The sequence below is a fragment of the Scyliorhinus torazame genome, chromosome 3 (assembly GCF_047496885.1).
Source record: "Scyliorhinus torazame isolate Kashiwa2021f chromosome 3, sScyTor2.1, whole genome shotgun sequence".
NCBI classification, from domain to species: Eukaryota; Metazoa; Chordata; class Chondrichthyes; order Carcharhiniformes; family Scyliorhinidae; genus Scyliorhinus; species Scyliorhinus torazame.
This window is the reverse complement of record NC_092709.1, coordinates 281774359-281801742: the sequence shown is the minus strand read 5'-3', so window position 1 is coordinate 281801742 and position 27384 is coordinate 281774359. Positions and strand designations below refer to the sequence as shown.

At 50.2% G+C, this 27384-nt stretch overlaps 1 protein-coding gene and 1 long non-coding RNA gene across 2 annotated transcripts in view; one reads left to right on the top strand and one right to left on the bottom strand.

The window, feature by feature from the left end:
* Window positions 1-27384, bottom strand: part of LOC140409143 (A disintegrin and metalloproteinase with thrombospondin motifs 12-like) — a 951810-nt gene that overhangs the window by 196090 nt on the left and 728336 nt on the right. The window contains exon 18 of the mRNA XM_072497322.1: window positions 21398-21608. Within this exon, the coding sequence (XP_072353423.1) occupies window positions 21398-21608 (211 nt within the window). The remainder of the gene's footprint in view (window positions 1-21397; window positions 21609-27384) is intronic.
* Window positions 22878-27384, top strand: part of LOC140409144 (uncharacterized) — a 55687-nt gene continuing 51180 nt past the window's right edge. The window contains exon 1 of the long non-coding RNA XR_011940286.1: window positions 22878-23003. This is a non-coding gene — a long non-coding RNA (uncharacterized lncRNA). The remainder of the gene's footprint in view (window positions 23004-27384) is intronic.

Sequence of the window (27384 nt, the reverse complement as noted above, 5' to 3'; positions counted from 1 at the left end):
AGCTGTTGTGATCAAACAAGTGACCCCAAGATCGTTCCTTGTCCGCATGGCTGATGGCTCCCTGCTACGGCGCAACATTCGGCATTGCGAAGAGTTCCACGCCCGCTACCTGACCGAAGTGCCCCGCCGCCTACGATGTTTCCTCCGGACGTACCCTGCCACGAGGCCACCGATCTACCAGCAATCCTGCCGCCCATGCGACCACCGCGATCCCGCCTATCCACGTGCAGGCGGCTCCTGATCCACCTCTGCGGCGATCGACACAAATTCGTCGCCCACCACAAAGACTGAATCTGTAGACTGAACTTTTGTACATTTTGTGACTTCATCGATTTAACCTCTGTAAATAGTTTTTCATTTGCCATGTATCTGCACCATCGACACCTTCCTATGTATTTACGTTCATTTAAACACCTTTTGTGTATAGTCAGGCATACGCACGCACACCTAAGTATTTGTCTATGTTAAAATAAAAGGGGGGGAGATGTCATTATATGCACTCATGTAAATAACGAGATGCAGACAGGCAGTGATTGACACACAGGATGACCAGTAAGCAAACAACACAGTGCAGCCAATCACCAGACAGGACGCTACCACTATAAAGCCAGAGGGCACTAGGTGTCCCACTCTCTCGGGACCCAGCCACTGAGACAGTCAGAGTCCACGAGCTAGCAAGTGCAAACACCATGCGGTAGCTAGTAAGTCTGCTCAGGCTACTACAAGGTCTCCAGTCAGTTCAGTATAGTATCGACCCACAGCTGAATATGTATATTAGTTCTATCGTTGAATAAAACAATGTTGGATCTTCTCCAGTGTTAGACGTCTGTTTCTAGCTTCCCTGCATCGAGTGCAGTCCACATCGAACCTACCTGCCTAACACATCAGAGACTATGTCCCCATGCCAGCGTGGGAACAGTGGCGTTTTATGCCAGGAACACTGGCGCAAAACGGCCACCGATTACCCATTTTGCTGGGGCTAGCAGGAAGGCACCGTAGGGCACCCGGCTCTCGCTGCCAATACGGCCTGGAGAATTTCCGGGTCCGTGGCTGCACACGTCCGTGGCCGTGCTTCATGGCGGAGGCCGCTCGTGGACCCAGCCTGCGAAATAGTCCCCCCTTTGGCCGGCTCGTGCGACCCGGACTGCCCCACCGCAATGCACCCAGCCCCGAATATGTTCACCCCTGCCGTGGATCGGCCCTCCCCTGACTGTGAGGGCGCTGGACTGAGTCTACAACTGCCATGCCGGGTTCCCGACAGGTGAGACCACATGTGCCCCACGCCACCAGGAACTCGGCTGGTCATAGGCGGAGCATTCGGGGTATGCCTCAGGCAATGGCCTGTGGCCGTGAATACGTGGCGCGGCATACTCCTGGAGTGCGCCGCTTTGGAGGGAGCGGAGCATCTTGGAAACGGCACCGCCCCAGATTCTGTCGGGAATTTAAATTCTCCGCCCCCGTCGCCGAACTTGATTTCGGCGCCTGTCCGGAGAATCCAGCTCCTTAGGTGAGCACTGTTCAGTGCTGATCCCTACAAATGTAGACCAGATGAACAGCATGTGGCGGGGGGGGTCTCACAGGGGATTGGAGGCTCTCGGGTAGCTGCCCTCTGGGCAGGGTGCCACGCTAGCACTGCTGGTGCCACCTAAGCACCTTGGCATTGCCAGCATGGTACCATGGCAGTGCCACCTGGGTGCCAGCCTGGCACTGCCAAGATGCCCAGGTGGCACTGCCAAGTTGATAGGGGCACTGCCAGGGTGCCAGGCTGGCATTGGGCCAGTATTCGGGCCCGGGGTGCCTTACCCTCATGAGGTGGGGTGCGGGGAGCCCATGGACACCCTAAGAGGTGAGTTGGGGCTTTGCGGCATTCAGGGGTCCTGTCAGGGGGAGTCAAAAGATCAGGGCAATTTAAAAATGGCGTCCCGATCGCCTCCTGCACTGAGGAGTTCTGGTGAGCAGAGTTCCTCAGTGCAGGAAACGGGACGAAGTGCAACCCTGGCGGGGCAGCCCCGCTGGGGCCCCAGATTGTAACCGAGTCCCTTTCGACAGTGTGGTCTTTCCCGGCGTTGTAAACACCGGGAAACACCCGGCTAAATGCGATCAACACGGGACTCCATTGCAATTTGGTTGGATCGCGCCCACTGTATCGGAATACAAGTAGAATTTGAAACAAAACAGATGAACTGACTGCAAATAGAAATAAACAAGTGTGATCTGCTAGCCATTACAGACACATGGCTACAGGATGACATAGATTGGAGCCTGAATATTGGTGGGGAGGTGATATTTAGGAAGGACACGAAGTTAAGAAAAGATGGAGGGGTGGCTCTGACCTAAGTTCAAGAAACCAGGATATATAAAGCCTACAAACTAGTTAATCCCACTGAGGTGTGTGTATCTGCACTGGTGGAGAGTGCAGGTAAGTGATGTATTGCCTGACTTCCGGGTGCGGCGATGACCAGCTGAGTTGCACGTTTCGGGAGCTCCCGGTGAAACGGACTTTTGGGCTCTTGATAGGAGCCCCAACGGCAATTCTGACGGCTAAAAAAACTGTGCGGTAAACCAGAAGGGAATCCCCCCTGGATACGGATGAAAAAAGGAGGAGAAAGTGGCCGGATTGCAGTGGATCCTTTAGAACAGCGGCAAGGAAGGCAAGCAAAAACCAAGATGGCTTCGGAAGGTGGAAGTTTAACATGGGGCCCTGTACAACAAGAGTTCTTGAAATGCTGTGTGGAAGAGCTCAAAAAGGAAATGAAGAAAGAGCTGTTGGCCCCGATACTACAGGCGATCGAAGGGCTAAAGGAGGAACAAAAGACCCAGGAGCGGGAGCTTCGGGTCGTGAAGGCAAAGGCAGCCGAGAATGAGGACGACATACAGGGCCTGGTGGTGAAGACGGAGATGCATGAGGCACATCAGAAACGATGTGTGGAAAGGTTGGAGGCACTGGAGAACAATGCAAGGAGGAACAACCTGAGGATTCTTGGTCTTCCTGAAGGTGTGGAGGGAGCGGACGTCGGGGCATATGTGAGCACGATGCTGCACTCGTTAATGGGAGCGGAGGCCCCGGCGGGTCCGTTGGAGGTGGAGGGAGCATACCGAGTGATGGCGCGAGGACCGAGAGCAGGAGAAATTCCCAGAGCCAGAGTGGTGAGATTCCTCCGTTTTAAGGATAGAGAAATGGTCCTTAGATGGGCAAAGAAAACTCGGAGCAGTAAATGGGAGAACGCGGTGATCCGCGTTTATCAAGACTGGAGTACGGAGGTGGCGAGAAGGAGGGCGAGCTTTAATCGGGCCAAGGCGGTGCTTCATAAAAAGATAAAATTTGGAATGCTGCAACCGGCAAGACTGTGGGTCACATATCGAGGAAGGCACCACTACTTTGAGACGGCGGATGAAGCGTGGACTTTTATTATGGAAGAAAAACTGGAATGAGCGGGTTATTAAAAAGAACGTTTGAACAAAGTGGTGGGGCGAATGTGGGGGGCGAAGAGGGGGGTTAAAAAGGGGGGAAAGAGGAGTTTTATGTACTAATCCTGCGATGTGGTAACTTTTCTCTCTTCCACAGGTGGTGATGGGGGGAGGAGGGGAGGTGGAGGAGATGGGGCGTTGGCCATTGGGGGCGGGGCCAAGGGAGAAGCGCGGGCTTGGTTCCCGCGCTATGATAATCATGGCGGGAATAGAGAAGCAGGAAGGAGGGGGCGTCGCACGGTGCGAGCCAAGGTCACGGGGTGAAGCCGAGGTCGGCCAGAGTTTGCTGACTTCTGGGAGCAACATGGGGGTAATTACGCTAGCGGGGGATCTAGCGGGGGGTGGGGGGGGGGGTGGGAGGGGGGAATTACTGGGTTGCTGCTGCTGGGGAGAGGGGGGAGCTGGTATGGGAGGGGATGGGCGGGGGGGCACCGCCTGGGGGAGATACAGCTGCGTGGGAACCGGGTGAAGAGCTGGAAAAAGGGGATGGCTAATCGACAAGGGGGGGGGTAGGAAGCCCCCCAACCCAGCTGATCACGTGGAACGTGAGAGGGCTGAACGGGCCGATAAAGAGGGCATGGGTACTCGCATACCTTAAGAAACTTAAGGCAGATGTGGTTATGTTACAGGAAACGCACCTGAAACTGATAGACCAGGTTAGGCTACGCAAAGGATGGGTGGGGCAGGTGTTCCATTCGGGGCTAGATGCGAAAAACAGGGGGGTGGCTATATTAGTGGGGAAGCGGGTAATGTTCGAGGCAAAGACTATAGTGGCGGATAACGGGGGCAGATACGTGATGGTGAGTGGCAAACTACAGGAGGAGACGGTGGTTTTGGTAAACGTATATGCCCCGAACTGGGATGATGCCAATTTTATGAGGCGGATGCTAGGAAGCATTCCGGACCTAGAGATGGGAAAGCTGATAATGGGGGGAGATTTTAATACGGTGTTGGAACCAGGGCTGGATAGGTCGAAGTCCAGGACTGGAAGGAGGCCGGCAGCAGCCAAGGTACTTAAAGGTTTTATGGAGCAGATGGGAGGTGTAGACCCGTGGAGATTTAGCAGACCTAGGAGTAAGGAGTTCCCGTTTTTCTCCTATGTCCATAAAGTCTACTCGCGAATCGACTTTTTTGTGCTGGGAAGGGCGTTGATCCCGAAGGTGAGGGGAACGGAGTATACGGCTATAGCCATTTCGGATCACGCTCCACACTGGGTAGACTTGGAGATAGGGGAGGAAACAGGAGGGCGCCCACCCTGGAGAATGGACATGGGACTAATGGCAGATGAGGGGGTGTGTCTAAGGGTGAGGGGGTGCATTGAAAAGTACTTGGAACTCAATGATAATGGGGAGGTCCAGGTGGGAGTGGTCTGGGAGGCGCTGAAGGCGGTGGTTAGAGGGGAGCTGATATCAATAAGGGCACATAAAGGGAAGCAGGAGAGTAAGGAACGGGAGCGGTTGCTGCAAGAACTTTTGAGGGTGGACAGACAATATGCGGAAGCACCGGAGGAGGGACTGTACAGGGAAAGGCAAAGGCTACATGTAGAATTTGACTTGCTGACTACGGGCACTGCAGAGGCACAATGGAGGAAGGCACAGGGTGTACAGTACGAATATGGGGAGAAGGCGAGCAGGTTGCTGGCCCACCAATTGAGGAAAAGGGGAGCAGCGAGGTTAAATAGGGGGAGTGAGGGATGAGGAAGGAGAGATGGAGCGGGGAGCGGAGAGAGTGAATGGAGTGTTCAAGACATTTTATAAAAAATTATATGAAGCTCAACCCCCGGATGGGAGGGAGAGAATGATGGGCTTTTTGGATCGGCTGGAATTTCCCAAGGTGGAAGAGCAGGAAAGGGTGGGACTGGGAGCACAGATCGAGGTAGAAGAAGTGGTGAAAGGAATTAGGAGCATGCAGGCGGGAAAGGCCCCGGGACCGGATGGATTCCCAGTCGAATTCTATAGAAAATATGTGGACTTGCTCGCCCCGGTATTGACGAGGACCTTTAATGAGGCAAAGGAAAGGGGACAACTGCCCACGACTATGTCTGAAGCAACGATATCGCTTCTCTTAAAGAAGGAAAAGGACCCGCTACAATGCGGGTCCTATAGACCTATTTCCCTCCTAAATGTAGATGCCAAGATCCTGGCCAAGGTAATGGCAATGAGAATAGAGGAATGTGTCCCGGGGGTGGTCCACGAGGACCAAACTGGGTTTCTGAAGGGGAGACAGCTGAACACGAATATACGGAGGCTGTTAGGGGTAATGATGATGCCCCCACCAGAGGGGGAAACGGAGATAGTAGTGGCGATGGATGCCGAGAAAGCATTTGATAGAGTGGAGTGGGATTATTTGTGGGAGGTGTTGAGGAGATTTGGTTTTGGAGAGGGGTATGTTAGATGGGTGCAGCTGTTGTATAGGGCCCCGATGGCGAGCGTGGTCACGAATGGACGGGGATCTGCATATTTTCGGCTCCATAGAGGGACAAGGCAGGGATGCCCTCTGTCCCCATTATTGTTTGCACTGGCGATTGAGCCCCTGGCGATAGCGTTGAGGGGTTCCAAGAAGTGGAGGGGAGTATTTAGAGGAGGAGAAGAACACCGGGTATCTTTGTATGCGGACGATTTGTTACTATATGTGGCAGACCCGGCGGAGGGGATGCCAGAAATAATGCGGATACTTGGGGAGTTTGGGGATTTTTCAGGGTATAAATTGAACATGGGGAAAAGTGAGTTGTTTGTGGTGCATCCAGGGGAGCAGAGTAGAGAAATAGAGGACCTACCGCTGAGGAAGGTAACAAGGGACTTTCGTTACCTGGGGATCCAGATAGCCAAGAATTGGGGCACATTGCATAGGTTAAATTTAACGCGGTTGGTGGAACAAATGGAGGAGGATTTCAAGAGATGGGATATGGTGTCCCTGTCACTGGCAGGGAGGGTGCAGGCGGTTAAGATGGTGGTCCTCCCGAGATTCCTTTTTGTGTTTCAGTGCCTCCCGGTGGTGATCACGAAGGCTTTTTTTAAAAGGATCGAAAAGAGCATCATGGGTTTTGTGTGGGCCGGGAAGACCCCGAGAGTGAGGAAGGGATTCTTACAGCGTAGCAGGGACAGGGGGGGGGGGGCTGGCACTACCGAGCCTAAGTGAGTATTATTGGGCCGCTAATATTTCAATGGTGAGTAAGTGGATGGGAGAGGAGGAGGGAGCGGCGTGGAAGAGATTAGAGAGGTCGTCCTGTAGGGGGACTAGCCTACAGGCTATGGTGACAGCCCCATTGCCGTTCTCACCGAGGAACTACACCACAAGCCCGGTGGTGGTGGCTACACTGAAGATTTGGGGACCGTGGAGACGGCATAGGGGAAAGACTGGAGCCTTGGGGGGGTCCCCGATAAGAAACAACCATAGGTTTGCCCCGGGGGGAATGGATGGGGGATATGGAATGTGGCAAAGAGCAGGAATAACGCAACTGAAAGATCTGTTTGTGGATGGGAAGTTCACGAGTCTGGGCGCGCTGACCGAGAAATATGGGTTGCCCCAAGGGAATGCATTCAGGTATATGCAACTGAGGGCTTTTGCGAGGCAACAGGTGAGGGAATTCCCGCAGCTCCCGACACAAGAGGTGCAGGACAGAGTGATCTCAAAGACATGGGTGGGGGATGGTAAGGTGTCAGATATATATAGGGAAATGAGGGACGAAGGGGAGACTATGGTAGATGAACTAAAAGGGAAATGGGAAGAAGAGCTGGGGGAGGAGATCGAGGAGGGGCTGTGGGCAGATGCCCTAAGCAGGGTAAACTCGTCGTCCTCGTGTGCCAGGCTAAGCCTGATTCAGTTTAAGGTATTACACAGGGCACATATGACTGGAGCACGGCTCAGTAAATTTTTTGGGGTGGAGGATAGGTGTGCGAGGTGCTCGAGAAGCCCAGCGAATCATACCCATATGTTTTGGTCATGCCCGGCACTACGGGGGTTTTGGATGGGGGTGACAAAGGTGCTTTCAAAAGTAGTGGGGGTCCGGGTCGAACCAAGCTGGGGGTTGGCTATATTTGGGGTTGCACAAGAGCCGGGAGTGCAGGAGGCGAGAGAGGCCGATGTTTTGGCCTTTGCGTCCCTAGTAGCCCGGCGTAGGATATTGCTAATGTGGAAAGAAGCCAAGCCCCCGGGGGTGGAGACCTGGATAAATGACATGGCAGGGTTTATAAAGCTAGAGCGGATTAAGTTCGTCCTAAGGGGGTCGGCTCAAGGGTTCACCGGGCGGTGGCAACCGTTCGTCGAATACCTCGCAGAAAGATAGATGGAATGGAAAAACGAAGGCAGCAGCAGCAGCCCAGGATCGGGTGGTTGAGGGGGGGGGGGGGGGGGGTGGGTGGGGAGGGAGGAGGAACCAGAAGGACTCTCAGGGTTGTTAATATATACTGTATAATATGTATAGGTCGTTGCTACAGATAATTATATATTGGACTGTTAAATTATATTTTTGGAGAGTGTTACTTGTGATCAGGCAGTTGCCAATTAGGGTTAGTTTTCATTTTTGTTATTTATTATTTATTCATTTTCTGTTTATAAAATAGGTCATTGTTATTTGTGTTGTTATGATATTGTACTGTGTTGGTTGACCAAAAATTTTCAATAAAATATATATTTTTTAAAAAGTGATGTATTGCCTCGTCTATGCTCGTCTCTGAGATGTCATCCTTGGAGCTGCTCGGGCCTCTGGTGTCCAGAGGATGGTCCGGGCTAGTCGATTGATTTCCTTGCAAGGCAAGGGAGATGGCATTAGTGTGTAAAGGGGATAAAAGATGGTAGAAAGGTTACTCACTTGAACTATGACTGTGTGTCTGGAGGGTTCTCACTTTTTTCTGCATCTTCACTTCACCCTCTGCACAGGTGCGGTCCTGTTCCTCGTGGCCAACTCAGGGGCACTTTCCTCATTGAGCATGAGGCATCTAGGCTCAGGTATGACTACTCACTCCGGTTAGGCTCGGGTTTATCCATCAAAGAGACAGATGACAAGAGTGTAGGCGGGTCTCCCGCCAGGTCAGATGGTGGTGAAGACTGGCATGCGTGGCACTTGAGTGGGAGCGGGAGGAGGGGGGGGGGGGGGAGGCAGGAGAGGGCTGCATGATAGGTGTCAGTGACCCGTGAGGTCACTAGGTCAGAGAGCACCGTGGAGAAGTGAAGGGTGTGTGAATGTGTACAGTGGGAGAGTTGAAGAGGCAAACTTACCCTGGCTGCACGAAGAAGGTCATTCATCTTCTTGCAACACTGTTTCCCCATCCTCTTCTGCAGCAAACTCACACTCACTAAGGTTGCCACAGCCTCCTATCTGCAGAAGGTGGGTATAGAACTCCACACCATCCAGGACTTCAGTCATGGCTCCCTCAGAGAATCTTGGTGCTGGCTTCTTGGCAGCCCCCCCCCCCCCCCCCCCCCCACCCGGCCCCTTCCCCCCACCACCACCACTTGGTCTGGTACAAGTGCTGGGGAGGTATTTATAAGGAGCTCCCACTGATTGCAGAGTAAATTGTCCCGGGATGAGTGTCCACAGCAGGCCGCCATCAGCGGGGGGTTATTTGTGTGGCTAAAAAATAATTGGTCAGGAGGCTCAATATTCCGTGAGATTTCCCGCCGCTGGCACCGATGGGATTCACACCAGTTTTCTCACCTGAGCCAAGGATTTGACAAAATATGATAAGATTCCGCCCACAAATACTGATCGTAAAGAAGATATTTTTTAAAAATAAGAGTTAACAAAATGAGAGTTGGTCCTAGAAAGTGAGTCTGGGGAAGTAATAATGGAAAGTAAGGAGATAGCAGATGGACTGAACAGGTATCTTGCTCCATGTTCACTACAGGGTATGTAAGTGGTTGTAAATCAAGAATTGGAGGGGAGGGAAGCACTCAATGACAACCACCAGAGCAGCAGGATTGAGCAAATCTTTGTAACTGGAAGCTGACAAATCCTCGATTCCCCGTGGGTTTTATTTTGGGTTCTTAAAATAAGTGGTCAATAACATTGGAATTAGGAGCAGAAGAACAGTTCAGCCCCTCGAGCCTGCTCTGTCATTCAATCAGATCGTGGCTGATCTCTACCTGGTCTCAAATCTACCTTCCCACCTGTTCCAAATAGCCCTTTAACCTGTTTTTAAAATCAGAAATACATCTATCTCCTGCTTGAAACCATTTAATGACTCAGATTCCACCGCACTATGGGGCAGTGAGTTCCACAAATTTACCAGTTGTTCCTCCTTATCTCAGTTCTAAATCTACCGCCAATCAAACTATATCTGTGACATCTCTTTCTAGATTGCCCCACAGAGGAACATTTGGTTTATGTTTACTTTGTCAATCCCTTTTAGTATTTTATATACCCCAATCAGTTCCCTCCTCTCACAGATCCCCTGCCATCACTCTAAACTCCAGCGAGTACAAGCCCAAACTGTTTAATCCCTCCTCATACGTCAACCCTTTCATCCCCCGAACCAATATGATAAATCTCCTCTGAACTGCCTCCAATGCCACCACATCCTTCCTCAAATAAGGAGACCAAATCTGGACACAATATTCCAGATGTGGTCTCACCAACACCCTACACAATTGCAACAACCCTTCTCTACTTTTACACTTCAGTCCTTTTGCAATAAATACTAACATTCCATTTGCATTTTTAATTACATGCTGTACCTGCAGATCGACTTCCTGCGATTCATGAACGAAGGCACCCAGATCCCTTTGCCCTTCGTATATAAGGAGCAAGAGGGTAACTAGAGAAAGGATTGGCCCACTCAAAGACAAAAGAGGGAATTTATGCGTGGAGTCAGAGGAAATGGGTGAGATTCTTAATGAGTACTTTGCATCGGTATTCACCAAGGAGAGGGACATGACGGATGTTGAGGCAAGGGATGGATGTTTAAATACTCTAGGTCAAGTCGGCATAAGGAAGGGGTAAGTTTTGGGTATTCTAAAAGGCATTAAGGTGGACAAGTCCCCAGGTCCGGATGGGATCTATCCCAGGTTACTGAGGGAAGCGAGGGACGAAATAGCTAGGGCCTTAACAGATATCTTTGCAGCATCCTTGAGCACGGGTGAGGTCCCGGAGGACTGGAGAATTGCTAATGTTGTCCCTTTGTTTAAGAAGGGTAGCAGGGATAATCCAGGGAATTATAGACCTGTGAGCTTGACGTCAGTGGTAGGCAAACTGTTGGAGAAGATACTGAGGGATAGGATCTATTCACGTTTGGAGGAAAATAGACTTATCAGTGATAGGCAGCATGGTTTTGTGCAGGGAAGGTCATGTCCTACAAACCTAATAGAATTCTTTGAGGAAGTGACAAAGTTAATTGATGAGGCAAGGGCTACAGATGTCATATACATGGACTTCAGTAAGGCGTTTGATAAAGTTTCCCCTGGCAGGTTGATGGAAAAAGTGAAGTTGTATGGGGTTCAGGGTGTACTAGCTAGATGGATAAAGAACTGGCTGGGCAACAGGAGACAGAGAGTAGTGGTGGAAGGGAGTGTCTCAAAATGGAGAAAGGAGACTAGTGGTGTTCCACAGGGATCCATGCTCGGACCACTGTTGTTTGTGATATACATAAATGATCTGGACGAAGGTATAGGTGGTCTGATTAGCAAGTTTGCAGATGATACTAAGATTGGTGGAGTTGCAGATAGTGAGGAGGACTGTCAGAGAATACAGCAAAATATAGATAGATTGGAGAGTTGGGCAGAGAAATGGCAGATGGAGTTCAATCCAGGCAAATGTGAGGTGATGCATTTTGGAAGATCTAATTCAAGAGCGGACTATACGGTCAATGGAAGAGCCCTGGGGAAAATTGATGTACAGAGAGATCTGGGAGTTCAGGTCCATTGTACCCTGAAGGTGGCAACGCAGGTCGATAGAGTGGTCAAGAAGGCATACAGCATGCTTGCCTTCATCAGACGGGGTATTGAGTACAAGAGTCGGCAGGTCATGTTACAGTTGTATAGGACTTTGGTTAGGCCACATTTGGAATACTGCGTGCAGTTCTGGTCGCCACATTACCAGAAGGATGTGGATGCTTTAGAGAGTGCAGAGGAGGTTCACCAGGATGTTGCCTGGTATGGAGGGTGCTAGCTATGAAGAAAGGTTGAGTAAATTAGGATTGTTTTCGTTGGAAAGATGGAGGTTGAGGGGGACCTGATTGAGGTCTACAAAATTATGAGAGGTATGGACAGGGTGGATAGCAACAAGCTTTTTCCAAGAGTGGGGGTGTCAATTACAAGGGGTCACGATTTCAAGGTGAGAGGGGGAAAGTTTAAGGGAGATGTGCGTGGAAAGTTTTTTACGCAGAGGGTGGTGGGTGCCTGGAATGCTTTGCCAGTGGAGGTGGTAGAGGCGGGCACAATAGCATCATTCAAGATGCATCTAGACAGATATATGAACGGGTGGGGAACAGAGGGAAGTAGATCCTTGGAACATAGATGACAGGTTTAGATAAAGGATCTGGATCGGCGCAGGCTGGGAGGGCCGAAGGGCCCGTTCCTGTGCTGTAATTTTCTTTGTTCTTTGTTCAGACGCTTTTGAATCTGCTTCCCATTTAGATACTAACTTGCCGTTCTATTTTTTTGGTCAAAATGGATAACCTCACTTATCTACATTAAACTGCATCTGCCAATCTTTGAACCAATCTCTGAACCTATCTATATCCATCTGTAAATTTTTTATCTCCTCTTTACTGCCTGCTTTCCCACCGTTTTTAGTATCACCCGCAGATTTTGTGGTGGCACAGTGGCAGCGTGATGTGGCGCAGTTCCGGGCGGAGTTGGTCTACTCCCTGTGATCAATGGCCATGGGAATGCAGACCCTGGCTGAGACCTTAGTGGATCTCTAGGACTGATAGCACCACGTGTTGAGGTGTGGGGTGGCATCAGAGGATAGCTCCACTCGCACCCCCATTCCATGGAGTAGCCTTGGGGCCACCAGTCACCCTAATGGAGGAGACGGTGATGGGGCCTGTGCCGGTGACTCCCGCAAGGGAGGTGCCGGAACCCCGCAGCACCTCGGACTCTGTCCCCCCCCCTCCCGCCCACTCCTATTCCTCGCACATCTGGTGGGTAGCAGGCAGAACAGGATGGCACCACGCCACCTGGGATACCAGACCCATCCATGCCCTGTTGCTCCAGAAGACGGCTGCCAATGGAGACCCAGGTCACAGGGCGTTAATCGCAGCAGGCTACCTTCACTCCTGATGTACTGTCTGGGGATCCACCTATACATAGAGTTAGGGCCCGTAAGGCCAGAAATTAGACACTAGTTAAGTTGGCACGGGTGCATGTCACAGTTTAATGATAGGTGCTGGGGCACATATCTGTATAAGTTGTCACATTAAACACATGCTCACATTGTTACAACCTGCCTCGGTGCTCTGCCAGATGGGTGTGAGGAGTGGGCAGGTCTGGGCCGGCCGCATCGGGGACGTGGGTGTGTGTGGGGTGGAAATTGGTGGACGTGGGGGTGGGCTTGGGACAGCGACCACAGTTCAGCCAGGGCTGGCAGCTCCAGTGTCCTACCCTCATCCCCTCGCACACTCCACCATCCCCACCTCCGCCACCCCAGGGATTCAATGGGACCGTGAGATGGAATGGCCAGCTCGCATGCAATAATCACCCAGGTGGATGGTGGAAAGTGCTATCATGAGCAGTCATCAGATGCGGAGCACCAGAGCAAGTTGTCATCATCCTTGGTCCCATGGACCACACCCACTGTTACTTCCGACCCAGGGCCCGCATCGTCGGCGGCTGACCCCTGTTCTGCTACTGGACACTCCGCTGCTGCAGCTTCCTCCTCGAGCAGCTCCAGCTCGTACAGCCGCAGGGCATACCCCAGGGCTGCGGCGACTCTGAGGAATGCCACCACTGAATGGATATTGAATTTCAATATCCATTGCCTGCAGGGTGAAAGACGATGTTAGCATGGTGCATACCCTGTGCACCAGGTCCAATGGGCTACATGGTGGCCCAAGTTGGCACTGCGGATCTGCTCTTGCATGTCCCCCCCGTCCCCCCCCCCCCAACTTCCTCTCCACAGCCTTGGCCCCGTCGGTGCCCAGCATTTGTCCCTGGCGCCCGGCCCTGCTACCAGGAGTACCGTCAGCTGGAGCTGACTTTGCCAGTGGTACGCTCCATGGTCCCCATCTGTATGGACGTTGCTCGTATTTGGGCTGTCTGATGCCTCGCCGGAGGGTGGTGGCCGGCCGGGTGTGGTGGGGTAGAGGGTAGGGTGCGGTGCTGGGGGGTGGGGGGGGGGGGGGGGGTGGGGAGGGAGGGTGATGGCTGTGGTGGGAGCACCCATACGGCTCGTGTCACTCTGCAGAACCAGGGGTCAGGTTGGGTGGTCAGTGGGCTGCGCAGCCAGATGGCTGCCTTGCAGTCCGTGACAATGTCAGTCCATGCCTGGGCACTGCCCCAGTCCCGTGGGGGTGGTCACTCCAGCCCCACGTCCCTTCCCACCGTCATCCCCCCCACATCAGCCCTGGCAGGGCACCCCCTCCCCCCATCCCAGCCAGTGTCAGGACCAGCAGCGCTTGGACACACCTCTCCGTGTCCTACCTCATCCCATTCCCTCATCAGCCACGGCACCAGTTTCACGAATTGTAAAGTGAACCTCGCTGTCGGATATTTGCCCTGGTGGAGGTGGAGAATCGTGGAGTCCCTGGAGAATACCGGGGCAGGCCTGCTCATGATATGCCAACGGTGTTTATTGTACTGGAGAACTGCGATTTGGCGTGAAACTGGCACCAGCCACGATTTCGGCATCAAAACTGATTCTCCGCCAACTCACGTTTCCTGATTCCGCCGTCAGCTGACGGAGAAGCCTGCCCGAGGAGTTTTTTTTCTCAGAGGGTTCTGGGTCTTTGGAACTCTTTTCAAAAGGCAGTGGAAGCAGAGTATCTAAATCTAACTAGATTCTTGATTAACAAGGGGGTGAAAGGTTATATCAAGGTAGGCAGGAATGTGGGCTTGAAGTTATAATCAGAACAGCCATGATGTTATTGAATGGCGGAGCAGGCTTGAGGGGCTGAGTGGCCTCCTCCTGCTCCTAGTTTGTACATTTGTAGGTATGTACTGGTTTGGCCTCAGATTGTGCAGTGACCGATTCTGGATATACACTTTGAAAGGAAATGAAGGCATTAGAGGGGGTTCATGAAATATTTACCAAATTGGTTTCAGTGATGAGAGACTTCAGTTACATGGATAAGTTGATGAAGTTGGGGCTGTTCCCCTTCGAGAAGAGTACATTGAGAGGAGATCATGAGGCATGTTGACCGAGTAGACAGGGAGAAATTGCTCCCTTCAGCGGAAAGGTCAAGGACCAGAGGACATTGATTGAAGGTAGTTGGCAAACTAACCAGTACTGACCTCCGAATACATTTTTTTTAATGCAGCACCGGAGTCACAGTTGAGAACAAACTGTCTCAAAGTATGGTGGAAGCAAATTCACGAGTGACTTTAAAAAGAGAATTGGATCATTAACTGAATATAAAAAACTTGCAAGATTACGGAGAAATGGTAAAGAGCAAGAGCAGCTAAGTAGGTCTGACAGCAAGCCAGCACAGACATAACTGGCCTCCTGTAATTCCATGCTTCATCTCGCACTCCTGCTTTTTTATCTCTGACATTGTGCGTCCCTCACACTCGGGTCACTGCCCAACTTCCTTATCAGAATAATTTTCAAGCATTCTACACTCTGACTCATTTCTGAATGATAAACATTTCCCCTCATCACTCCTCTACCTCTTCTGATAATGATTTTAAATCTATGCCCTCTCGTTATTCATCCACCTGGACCAATATACTTCACTTATCAAAATGGATTCCCTGCTCAGCTAATGTTTTGATTGGCCTGGGCTCTCCGCCAAGCATGTGTAATGAGGACAGGTGGAAACCCAGATGACTAGGCATGCCAGCAGAAGAACCGAAGACTTGTGCCCCATAACTAGCCGGGCTGTTCCAATTCAGATACAATACTGGAATCTACTGACCATGTGGAAAATTGCCAGGGTATGGCCTGTCCACGAAAAGCAGGATAGTTCCACCTCATTCACTCACTGCCCCATCAGCCTACTCTAGATCCATCAGCAAAGTGACGGAAGGTGTCGCAGACAACCTACTCAGCAATAACCTACTCATCGATGCTCAATTTGAGTGCCGCTAGGGCCACTCATCTCCAGAATCCATTACAGTCCTGATCCAAACATGGACAAAAGAGTTGAACTCAAGAGGTGAGATGAGGTGAGAGCCACTATCCTTGACATTAAGGCAGCATTATACCACGTGTGGCATCAAGGAGCCCAAGAAAAACAAAAGTCAATGGGGTTTGGAGATCCATTGATGGAATCATTCCCAGCACAATGGAAGATATTTGTGGTATTGGAGATTAATCATCACAGTCCCAGTATATTGCTGCTGATGTTCCTCAGGGTGGTGTCCTAGATACAATCATCTTCAGGTGCTCCATCATGACCTTCCCTCTGACATAAGATCAGAAGTGGGGATGTTCATTGATGATTGCATAACCTTCAGTGCCATTTGTGACTCCTCAGGTAATGAAGCAGTGTATGTCCATGTGCAGCAAGACCTGGGCAACTTTCAGGCTTGGGCTTGGGCTGATAAGTGACAAGTAACATTGCCACTCAAGTTCCAGGTAATGACCGTTTCCAACAACAGAGAATCCAACCATCATCCCTTGACATTCAATTACATTGTTATCACTGAAAGCCCCACCATCAACTTCCTTGTGGTTACCATTGACCAGAAACGTAATTGGATCAGCCATATAAATATTATGGCTACAAGTGCCAAGAGCATAAAATACATCCTAGGTGAGAGTCCAGAAATTTATTCGAGCACTCAAACACCTGTGCCCCATTGTTTAATTCACAGTCCTGGCTCTCTGATCTTTTCTGTCAAATGCACACACAATATTTACTTACACAAGATAAAAAGGTTTTAAATCCTTTCTGTTTCTGCTATTGATACTTTAAAGGGTGTGCATGATTGACACTTTTATTGGGCTGTAGTAAAAGGAGTTTTCTTAATAAAGTGGAAACTTACCAATAAAATACATTTTTCAAGCTTTTCTTACACATTCTGTTGTCACTGTAGCGGTCATTGGTTCTCTCCAGTGTATAGTAGGTGAATGGGCATGGAAGTGCCATAAAGTGGCATGGAGGGCTGAGGAAGCATGGCTGGCATGGGGATTGTTTGGAGGATGAGGAGATGTAAGGGCTATGGGTCCTCACTATTTTCACTATAACTTGGACAACTCCTTACTGCACCAAGTCGGGAATTTTAAACAGCACACCTTGGCACCCAGCAACCCCTACAGCTGCCCCAGAACATTTTCCCAGACTGGTGGGCTCAACTGCAGCCCACATCATCATCCGTACTCCCACCCTGCGCCCCCCTCACCTCCCCACGGATTGAAAATCCCATCTTTTCTGGCACTTCCTCCCTAGACGTGTGGGATGATCCAAGGCGTTGAAATTCATAATATCACTGCATTAGAAAGGAGGAAAGGCAAGAGGGGACATTTTATTGTGGGACCAATATCCAAACTAGGGCAACACTGCCGCAACCCATTTTAACAAAGAGCAGTGGAATCTCAGTATTGGTTCTATGCTTCTCGGGAAGGCTCCACTACTGAGAATAACACAGTCCTGCTACATCAGGGCACTTGCTATTGCAGCTGCCCTGATAGGGCAGGGTCAGTGCTAATGGAAGCATAAGATCCCTCACAGCGCAAGTCAGAATTTGTAAACTGTTTTTTAAGAAACTCAGAGCAAGAGGACAGGCAGCTTGAGGAGCTGAGAAAGTTAAACTGATCTCCCAGCTTTGAGGCATAAAGATCAAACAACCTGCCTCGTTCCAGCATGGACACCTTCCACCTCTATTTGCCCCATCTCACACCTCACAACAAGGAATAAGGGACAAGATAAATTAAAGATCGCATCAACCCAGCTTGGGTGCATCTACTTTATAAACCTGCATAATCTGCCCTTTGGTCACAATAGTAATTCCAGCACAAGAAGCATTCCCCATAAATTCACAATTTTACTTCAGTAATCATTAAATGATTCACATGCTTTTGATGTTTATTGGTTGCAAATAAAAGAGATGTTTCCTCAAAAGGCAACAACTCAAATTTTAAATTAAAAGCAGCCAGCCGGCTGTTAACTCTTCCAATAAAGCTACCTTGTAATTTATAAACTAAGCTCTGCAGTAGGACAGAATTTCCACAGCGGTCCTCTCAATCTCCTCTGTTGCCATGGCAGAAGTACCAAAGAAAAGATGTTAGTTTTGCTTTTCAAAACTTCTGTTATCGTCCCTTCTCAAAATAGCTTGCAGTGTTCAAAGTTAATCTGTTTTCTGACTCACAGCAGCATTAATAGGAACATAGGAATTATTTCATAGAATTTACAGTGCAGAAGGAGGCCATTCGGCCCATCGAGTCTGCACCGGCTCGTGGAAAGAGCACCCTACCCAAGGTCCATACCTCCACCCTGTCCCCATAACCCAGTAACCCCACCCAGCACTAAGGGCAATTTTGGACACTAAGGGCAATTTATCATGGCCAATCCACCTAACCTGCACCGGTTTGGACTGGGGGAGGAAACCGGAGCACCCGGATGAAACCCACCCACACACGGGGAGGATGTGCAGACTCCGCACAGACAGTGACCCAAGCCGGAATCGAACCTGGGACCCTGGAGCTGTGAAGCAATTGTGCTATCCACAATGCTACCGCGCTGCCCGGAGCAGGAGTAGGCAGTTCAGCCCTTCAAGCCTGCTCTGCCATTCAATCAGATCAAGGCTGATCTCTGCCTGGTCTCATATTCACCTCCCCACCTGTTGCCCATATTTCGTTAACCTGCTTTTTAAAAATCAGAAATATATCGATCTACTTTTTGAAAAAAATTCCAATTAAGGGACAATTTAATGTGGTCAATCCACCCAGCCTGCACATCTTTGGGTTGTGGGTGAGATCCACAGAGACATGGAGAAAATGTGCAAACTCCACACGGACAGTGACCCGGGGCTGGCATCGAACCCGGGTCCTCGGTGCCATGAGGCAGCCGTGCAAACCACTGTGCCACCGTGCTGCCTTATCTATTTCCTTCTTGAAACCATTTAATTAAATTTAAAAAATTTAGAGTGCCCAATTCATTTTTTCCAATTAAGGGGCAATTTAGCATGGCCAATCCACCTACCCTGCACATATTTGGGTTGTGGGGGTGAAACACACGCAAACACGGGAAGAATGTGCAAACTCCACATGGACAGTGATCCAGAGCCGGGATCGAACCTGGGACGATGGCGCCGTGAGGCAGCAGTGCTACCCAATGCGCCGTGCTGCCCCTTGAAACCGTTTAATGACTCAGATTCCACCGTACTATGGGTCAGTGGGTTACCCAAATTCATCACCCTCTGCGAGAAGTAGTTCCTCCTCATCTCAGTTCTAAATCTACTCCCTCTCAACCTATATCTGCAAAATATCATTCTAGATTGCCCCACAAGGGGGAACATTTGGTCTACGTCTACTTCATCAATCCCTTTTCGTATTTTATATACCTCAATCAGTTCCCCTCTCATCCTTCTAAACTTCTGCGGGTATAAGCCCAAACTGTTTATTTTCTCCTCATACGTCAATCATTTCACCCCGGAATCAATCTGACGAATCTCCTCTGAACTGCTTCCAATGCCAGCACATCTTTCCTCAAATAAAGAGACCAAAACTGGACACAATACTCCATATGTGCAGCTGGATTCTCCGTGAGCGTGATCCTCCATTTCGCCGGCATCGCACTCATGCGCTCAGTTTTCCCGATCTTGTGGGGATGGCCACAATGGGAAACCCCATTAGCTGGCTGCAGGGACGGAGGATTCCGCTGCAGGCGGGGGCGCGCCGCACCAGAAAAGGGGTGTGGCGGATAGATAATTCTGCCCATGGTCTCACCAATATCCTACATAATTGCAACAACACCTCTCTACTTTGATACTCAAGTCCTTTTGCAATAAACGTTAACATTCCATTTGCCTTTTTAATTACATGCTGTGCCTGCACACTGACTTTCTGCGATTCATGAACAAAGACTCCCAGATCCCTCTGTGCAGATGCATTCTGATGCAGATGCAACTTGTAAAATTGACAAGAACTTGAAACATCACTTTTTGTTCATCACCCATTCTTTCAGAGACTTCCATTTTGAATCTGCTTTCCATTTAGATAATAATTTACCATTCTATTTTTTTGGCCAAAATGGATAACCTCACACTTATCTACATTAAACTCCAACTGCCAAATGTTGGCCCGATCTCCTAGCTTATCTATACCCACATGTAAAACGTTTATCTCTTCTTCATTGCCTGCTTTCCCACCTATGTTGTATCATCCGCAAATTTGCTACATTGTTCCTGCTTGCAGATCATGTATATAGATTATAAACCGTTCAGGTCCAAGGACTGATCCCTGTGGCACCTCACAAGTTACAGTTCGCCAGCCAGAGAAGGACCCATTTATCCCAACCCTCTGCTTTGTGTTAGTCAGCCAATCCTCAATCCAATCTTGTACTCCTCCCCCAATCCCCTCTGATGCCACCTTCTGGATCAGTCTTTTATGCGGCACCTTGCCAAACGCCTTCTGGAAGTCTGGATATACCACATCCATAGGTTCCCCATTATCCACTTTGCTGGTTACATCCTCAAAGAGCTTAAGTAAGTTTGTCAAGCATGACTTACCCTTCATAAAGCCATGCTGACAATGGTGGATTGAGCTTTGTCTTTCCAAATGTTCAGTCATCTCTTTAATGATTAATTTCAGCAACTACCCCACCACAGAGGTCAAGCTAACCGGTCTTCCTAATTTTTGCCACTCTCCCTTTTTGAATGGGGGCATCACATTAGCGCCTTTCCAATTCACTGGGACCCTTCCAGAATCCATGAATTCTGAAATATCATAACCTACGCATCCACCATCTCTGCTGCCACATCCCTTAATACCCTAGAGTGCAGGCAATCAGGTCCTGGAGACTTATCTGCCTTTAATCCCATCAGTTTATTTAATACCGTCTCCCTAGTGATGTTTATTGCACCAAGTTCTTCTGCATTAACTGTAGTTTTTGGAAATTTTGGAAATTAATAATTGTATACAAGAAATAAATGCATGCTGTATAATTGCTTAATTATTTATACCAATACAATCTATCTTTAAATGAGGTAATAAATTTCCTTCCGGGTCCGAATTATGGATTCAAGACCCGTCTATGGTTTCAGCTCAAGCTATATTGACACTCCCGGGGCAATAGACTTTTGCAACACCTTATCACATCAACACGTCTCTGAGTTTTACATTCACCAAAGAAGTTCTGCCATTAAGATGAGATACATAATCAAGTTTTCATGTCCTTCTTCAACTGGTTTAAGTGAACACTGAAGATCCCACATTGAAGAATAACTGACAGTTGTACCATTTTTTCTCTATCAGTTCCACTATTTCTGGTACATTCCTTATGCACATTGACTGCTTCATTATCCAATGTAATGTATGTTAAAAGTAACTAACTGAGTGAAGCACATTGGATATTGTTTAAGATAAATGAATGTGGTTATATAAAGAAAAAAGACAACTTCATTATCATTAGCCTGAATCCTAAATTGAAAAGAATGTACATATGTGGAATGAATTTCCACGCCCTTCCTGCTGAAGGGATCTCCCGGTACTGCCGAAAGCGCCCCCTGTGGTGGGATGGGCAAGCCACGCAAAATGCCATAAACATCGGCAAGGCCGGAAGATCCCAGTGTCAGCCAATGGTGAGCCGCCTCCGCCTTCGGAAACATGTCGGGGGAGGGGGTGGTGGAAAATCCCGCCGATAGAGTACATGCCAGAAATGGTGAGCCTTACTTCACTCCAATTACCCACGGTCCAGTTTGAGGGGCAAGGCGTTTCTCTTTTGCATGTCATTTTGGTCCTTGGCTTGAGAAGTTGATTGCACTCTGAACTGGGAAGTGCTTGCTCATCTGTTCCCACAGTTCGAACACAGAGAACTGTACGTTTCTTAATACCGGAGTCACCACATGTTGTTGAGCATTTCTGCCATTCACCAGTCCACCACCTAGAAAAGAAAAAGGCATCAAAACCAGGAATTGATGGGAGAAATCTTATTCAAATGTTCATATATCCATTTCTTCAGTGGTAACAGAAAACCTGTTCTTTATTCATTCTGTGTTCGTTCCAAACTTGTAAAATTGACAAGAACTTGAAACATCACTTTTTGTTCATCACCAATTCTTTCAGGGGCTTATAACTGGATGACTTAAAATATATTTATTTGGCAGACTACATGCTTGGAACATCTGTCTACTGCAACTGTGTGTTAAGAACCCTGCTGCTGTTGGGCACAAGGATATCCCAAAACCCAGAAGGGTAACTTGAAATTCTGGTTCCTAAGAGCGTGTTTTTTTCAATTTGGTGCAATGTGAGGAAAGATATGCAAACCAGTGAGGGAGTCCAGCTTTGTTGTAACCGTTCAAATAAAAGAATCTTTATTAACATGTAAAAACACACAAGAAAGATCACAATACAAAATAAACGTACACTTAACTACAATAATGGCCACATACGCACATTTTATATTCTGGAATTAACCCCGTTCCCATCTATCTATGTCCTTGGATACTTGAGAAATGTCCCAAAACAATCATTTCATATCGTATAGCTCTGAGCTAAATCCAGCAAATAATTACCAATCACGAGTTATGTTTGCGTTTCGGAAGACTTTTTTCAATTCAACGCAGTTTATCTTTGAGGTTTTCAAATCAGCTTCTAGACTAGAATTCTGCTGTCTGGGAGAGTTTAGCTTTACAGTGGGGCGTGGCTATTGTCATAACTGTTTACCAGCTGCTTCTCTTCTCTCTCCTCTCTAACTCCTCTGTCAGTATAGAGTTACCCGGTTACTGATATATCATGGGCTGGATTCTCCGCAGCCCCGCACCAAAATCGCATTTGGCGCGGGGGCGGAGAATCGAAGTTCCCGATGGAATCGGGCCCGGTGCCTCTCCGGCAATTCTCCGGGCTCCGAGTATCCGCGGGTCTGCGATTTAAGCCGCGCGGCTGTGGGGCCATTGCCAGAGGCCCGTCCAGTGATACTCCGCTCCCGAATGGCCGAGCTCCCAACGGCGTGGAGCTAATATGGTATGGCTGGTCGGGGCTCTTGCACTGAGTCCGCAGCCACCCTGGTGGGAGGCGGGGGGGATCGAGCACCGGGGGCGGGGCCTTATGTGTGGCTGGGGCAACGATCAGGCCGGTCCAATGCAAGGGATGTGGCCGATCGGGGGGGGGGGCCTAGTTTGTCTGTGTTGGTCCGCGATCCGAGTCCACCATGGCGTTCGGCGCGGCCACTGGAGGCTGCCGGCTTGCGCATTCGCAGACTTGGAACGGGAAGTGCGGGGGCCTGTATCCGCAGCTAAAGATGCATGAAGCTCCGCAGGGCCCTGCTAGCCCCCTGAAGGTAAGTGAATCGGGTTGTTTTTTTTCCAGGAAACTCGGGAATGCGACGCCAGCGTTTTTACGCCAGCGTGGGGACATAGCCCCATTTGTGGAGATTCCAGCCCCATATTTCCCCTTTGATCGCCTTCCATCTGATCGATTCTCCTTGGAAGTCAGGCTTTTAGCACATAGGTATGAACTGCATTCTTATGTCTCCACTTTGAACATATCTCTTCTGCAGTTTTAACACTTAAAATTCTATATTCTATTGTCCCCCTACTTCAATTAAATAAATATTTGTTCTCAGTTAATTTGCATATCAAAACCTCTCCAGACAGCTGCACTCTTATCAATTCCTGTTTCATCCCATTATAAAAACTTTATTTTATCTAAGCTTTTTAATCTTCATTTTATACAATTCTTAAATCTTTACTTTATTTAACCCTCTTAATATGTAGCAGAATAGTATTGATCAAATGGTCAGAGACAGAAAGCTGGATTTTACACTCTCCTGGTGGTAGGCTTGAAGGCAAAGGGGGTCAGTAAATCCAGCAGGCAGTCTTCCCACCACCTACCCCCTCAGCACTCTCCCCATCATCATTAAAGCAGTGGCAGGGTGACATTGTATGGCCTGCGCCAGTGGACTAGTTGAGGCACTTAAACAGAAAATTAATTCCCACTTGATTGCCTCATCTAGTCGTTGCCGGGTTTTGTCCTGAAATGGGAGAAGCCCATTCAAAGTGGCTAGACCCGCAGGTTTCTCTGCTTTGGGGGTGGGGGTGGAGTGAAAGGGGGGGTTGGGGATGTTGGGATGGAGGTGGTTTGGGGGATGGGGGTTGCCTTCTTCATTATTCTGTCAGTTTACATCTAATCTTGTTATCATGCGATGGTTAGGAGGGATTCCGGGCGGGAGTCTGTGTTGGCCGACGCAGGAATCGGGAAACACAATTGGGTGGAGAATCAGATCTGAAGCCTGAATCGTGCCGGGTGCCTATTTCATGCCATATTGCAATCCTCCATCGTCTCGACAGCGGTGTCAATGCGTTCCAGAACGCACATACTGTAAATGCCATTGGCATTTCATTAGCGGGCCCGACCCGGTATTCTCTGGGGCCTCTGCTATTCTCCACCTCCAATGGGCCGAATTCTCGACTGCAAGGTTCACTTTTGTTTTTAAAAATCGTGACGCCGACATCGTGGCTGATGAGGGAGAGAGAGAAGGTAGGACATGGAGAGGCGCAACCGTGTGCTGCCGGGTTGGACACTGGCCAGGCTGGCTTGGGTGGGGGGGTGGTGATGGGGGAATGGGGTCTGTGGCCGGGGCGACCACCCACGGGACTGGAGCGACCACCCACGGGACCATTGCTGAGGCCTGAAAGGCAGCCATCTTGCTGTGCACCCCATTGACCACCCTCCTTGCCTTGGTTCTGCAGAGTGACACCGGCTGTATGGGTGCTTCTTCACCCCCACTACTGCCATACCACCCTCAGATTGCCATCTGCCGGTGGGGAATCAAGCGGCCCACTCAAGGACAACACCCACTGTAGCCCTACGGGGACACCAAGTTTCGGCCGTGGAGTATACTGCTGGCATGGGCAGTGCCAGTCGACGGTATCCCTGATCGCAGGGACGGGCACCATAGCCAGAGGCCCCCATGGTGCCGGGCCCCAATGGGGCCCGGGGTGCGGAGAGGAAGACGGAGAGGGGGACATGCAGGGCCAGGGTCCATGTAGCCCGTTGGACATTTTTGGGCACGGGACACACACCAATCTAACATGTTGGCCTTTCACCCCCTGAGACAATGGATATTGGAATGCGACCAGAAATGGTAGCCGTTTTGCTCATCGCCGTAGCCCTGGAGGATGCCCTGTGGCTGTATGAGCTGGATCTGCTCGAGAGGGGGGAAGTTGCAGCAGTGGAGAGTGCAACAGCAGAACAGGAGGCAGCCACTGAGGATGGATAGCTGGCCGCCCAACAGGCCTAAGACGGGGGAGGTGCAACGGAGGTGCCACGTGAGGCAGCGCTTGTTGTTCGAGGACCTGCTGGACCGAGCATGGTGTCGAAGACTCCGGTTGAGCAGGCAGGCAGTGCGTCATATCTGCCAGATCATGGCAGACCTGGCACCTTGGAGTAATGGGGAAGGTCATCCGCTCCCGGTGGCTGCCAAGGTGAGGTTCGCCCTCAACCTTTACGCCATGGGGTCCTTCCCGGCGCCGAGTGGTGACCTTTCTGGGATCTGACAGAGCTCGGGGCACAACTGTATCGGTGTTGTCACGGAGGCCCTGTATGCCCAGTTGGTACAAACATCCATTTCAATGTGGACTGAGCAAACCAGGATGCCCGGGCAGTGGGTACGCCACCCCACATCCAGGGGATGCACGTCGCCCTACGAGCAACTGCTGATGACAGGCCACTCTACACAAACCAAAAGGGGTTCCACAAAAGGGTGGAGGTGAGGCTGGGGTGAGGGTGGTGTGGGGGTGGGAGTGGCAGTGAGGGTAGTGGCCTGGTGTTGTGGGGTTGCCCGATGTGTCACAGGGAACAGCAACTAAGCAGGGTCTCACTTCCTCGCCTGCAGCCAACTACCAACCCAGTGACTTCCCTTTCTTCACGTCAAGGGCCCTCTGCTCAGCCACGGTGAGGGGCCGCAGGTTTGGCATTCCCCTCCAGTTTTCTCCCATTCCTTATCCTGGGAGGGGAAACATAAAACAACAGTGTTAGACAGTCCGACGCATGCAGCCCAGGGTGTGGGTAGTTGGTGGCCTCAGTGGCCAGGGCACCTGGCCATGGCAGCCGAAATGGGAGCCGGCATGTGGTGCAGGATGGGGTTCAGCCACTCTCCTCGTGGTGGTGGGTTGGTGGGGAGATCGCAGGTGTGTGGGATGAAGGGGTGGTGCCAGGGGCCTACTCACCCTGGCCACCCTGATGAGGTTGTTTTTTCCTGCACTGCAGGCCGGTCCGGATGGTGTTACTCATGGCGTGACCGCCTCTGCCACCTGCGCCCAGGCACGGCGAACAGCGGCAGCTGGCAGCCTCATTCCCGGACCGGGGTACAGGGTCACATGTCTCTCCTCCACCGTGTCCAGGAGGATCTTGAGCTCGGCGTGGTGAAGCATGCCAGGCGTCATCCTGCTATCTTGTTAGCTGGGATGGTGTGTATGGGGAGTGAAGTGTGTATATGCGGCTGCCGTTTGTCAGCCTCCTGAGTGTCAATCTCAGACCCGGTGAATTCGGCACCGTTTCTCATTGGAATCGATTATGTTCCACTTGGCACCAGTGCTAGCCCCTCAATAGTCACTGAATCGGTCCAGATGCGGTACCAATTTTGCTGTCGTGAAAGTCCACAAATCGTGCCCCAGCGTCAACACTTAAGGCGAGATTCTCCGTTCAATCGGCGATCAGGTGGAGAATCCCTTTTTACAACGAAGCAGGGGCGGTGCCTGTTTGACGCAGGTTTGCTATGCTCCGCCTCCTCCGAGGCGCACGCCGGACGCAGTTGGAACGGCCTCAGCAGGTCACCTGAAGGCTCTCCCCCGATGCTCCGCCCCCGATGGGCCGAGCTCACTTCTGGTCTCAGCCTGCGTGGTGGCTGCGGACTGTGTCCAGCGCTGCCACAGTCGGGCAGGAGCTGTGCTGCTGGCTGGAAGGACCTCCGCGAGGGCTGGGGGGACTAGGGGTGGGAGGGGTAGGGGGGTGTTCAGGAGGCACTATCTGGCAGTTTGGGTCCACTGTAGATCATTGCCGTGCACATGCCCGGACAGGGACCTGGCCATTCCCCAGCCGTTTATTTTGTGGAGGCCGGGAGTTTTACGTGGCGTGGCTGCTAGCCCCTCACCGGTTACTGCATTGGTGATGGAGCGGCGCCAATTTTTTCCACGTAAAACGCCATGGATCCTTCGCAATTAGCCTCAGAATCGGACAATCTGGCCTTTAGTCTCTGTAATGGAGAATCCAGCCGTTCCTATTTGGACGTGGTTTCACATAACAGCTAATCTCTATCACGCTGTACATTTTCATACCTAAATCAGAAAGCATGCATTCAACATAATAATGAAGACCTGATCCAAATGTAAATGTCTCCTGAATGTCTCCTGCATTTGATCAGCCCCAACCTTTGATTTAATTATTTCTCATTCAATCTGTGACCTTTCTGCAAATGCCTGAAGATAACCTTTTTAATTTAATCTCCTCCCTATTTCCCCGTTACAACCTCTGTGGTTTCCATTCTTACCATTTGATTAAATTGACTGAATGGCATAAATGTGTATGGCAAGTTATGTAGATACGGTCAGAGAGCTCTACGTTCCAGTCAAGACATTGGGGAATGTTTTATGAATTTATGCGTGTGTAGAGCCACATCGATCGGGAATGCTTTGGGGAATTTGGCCTCCAGAGGGCATGTG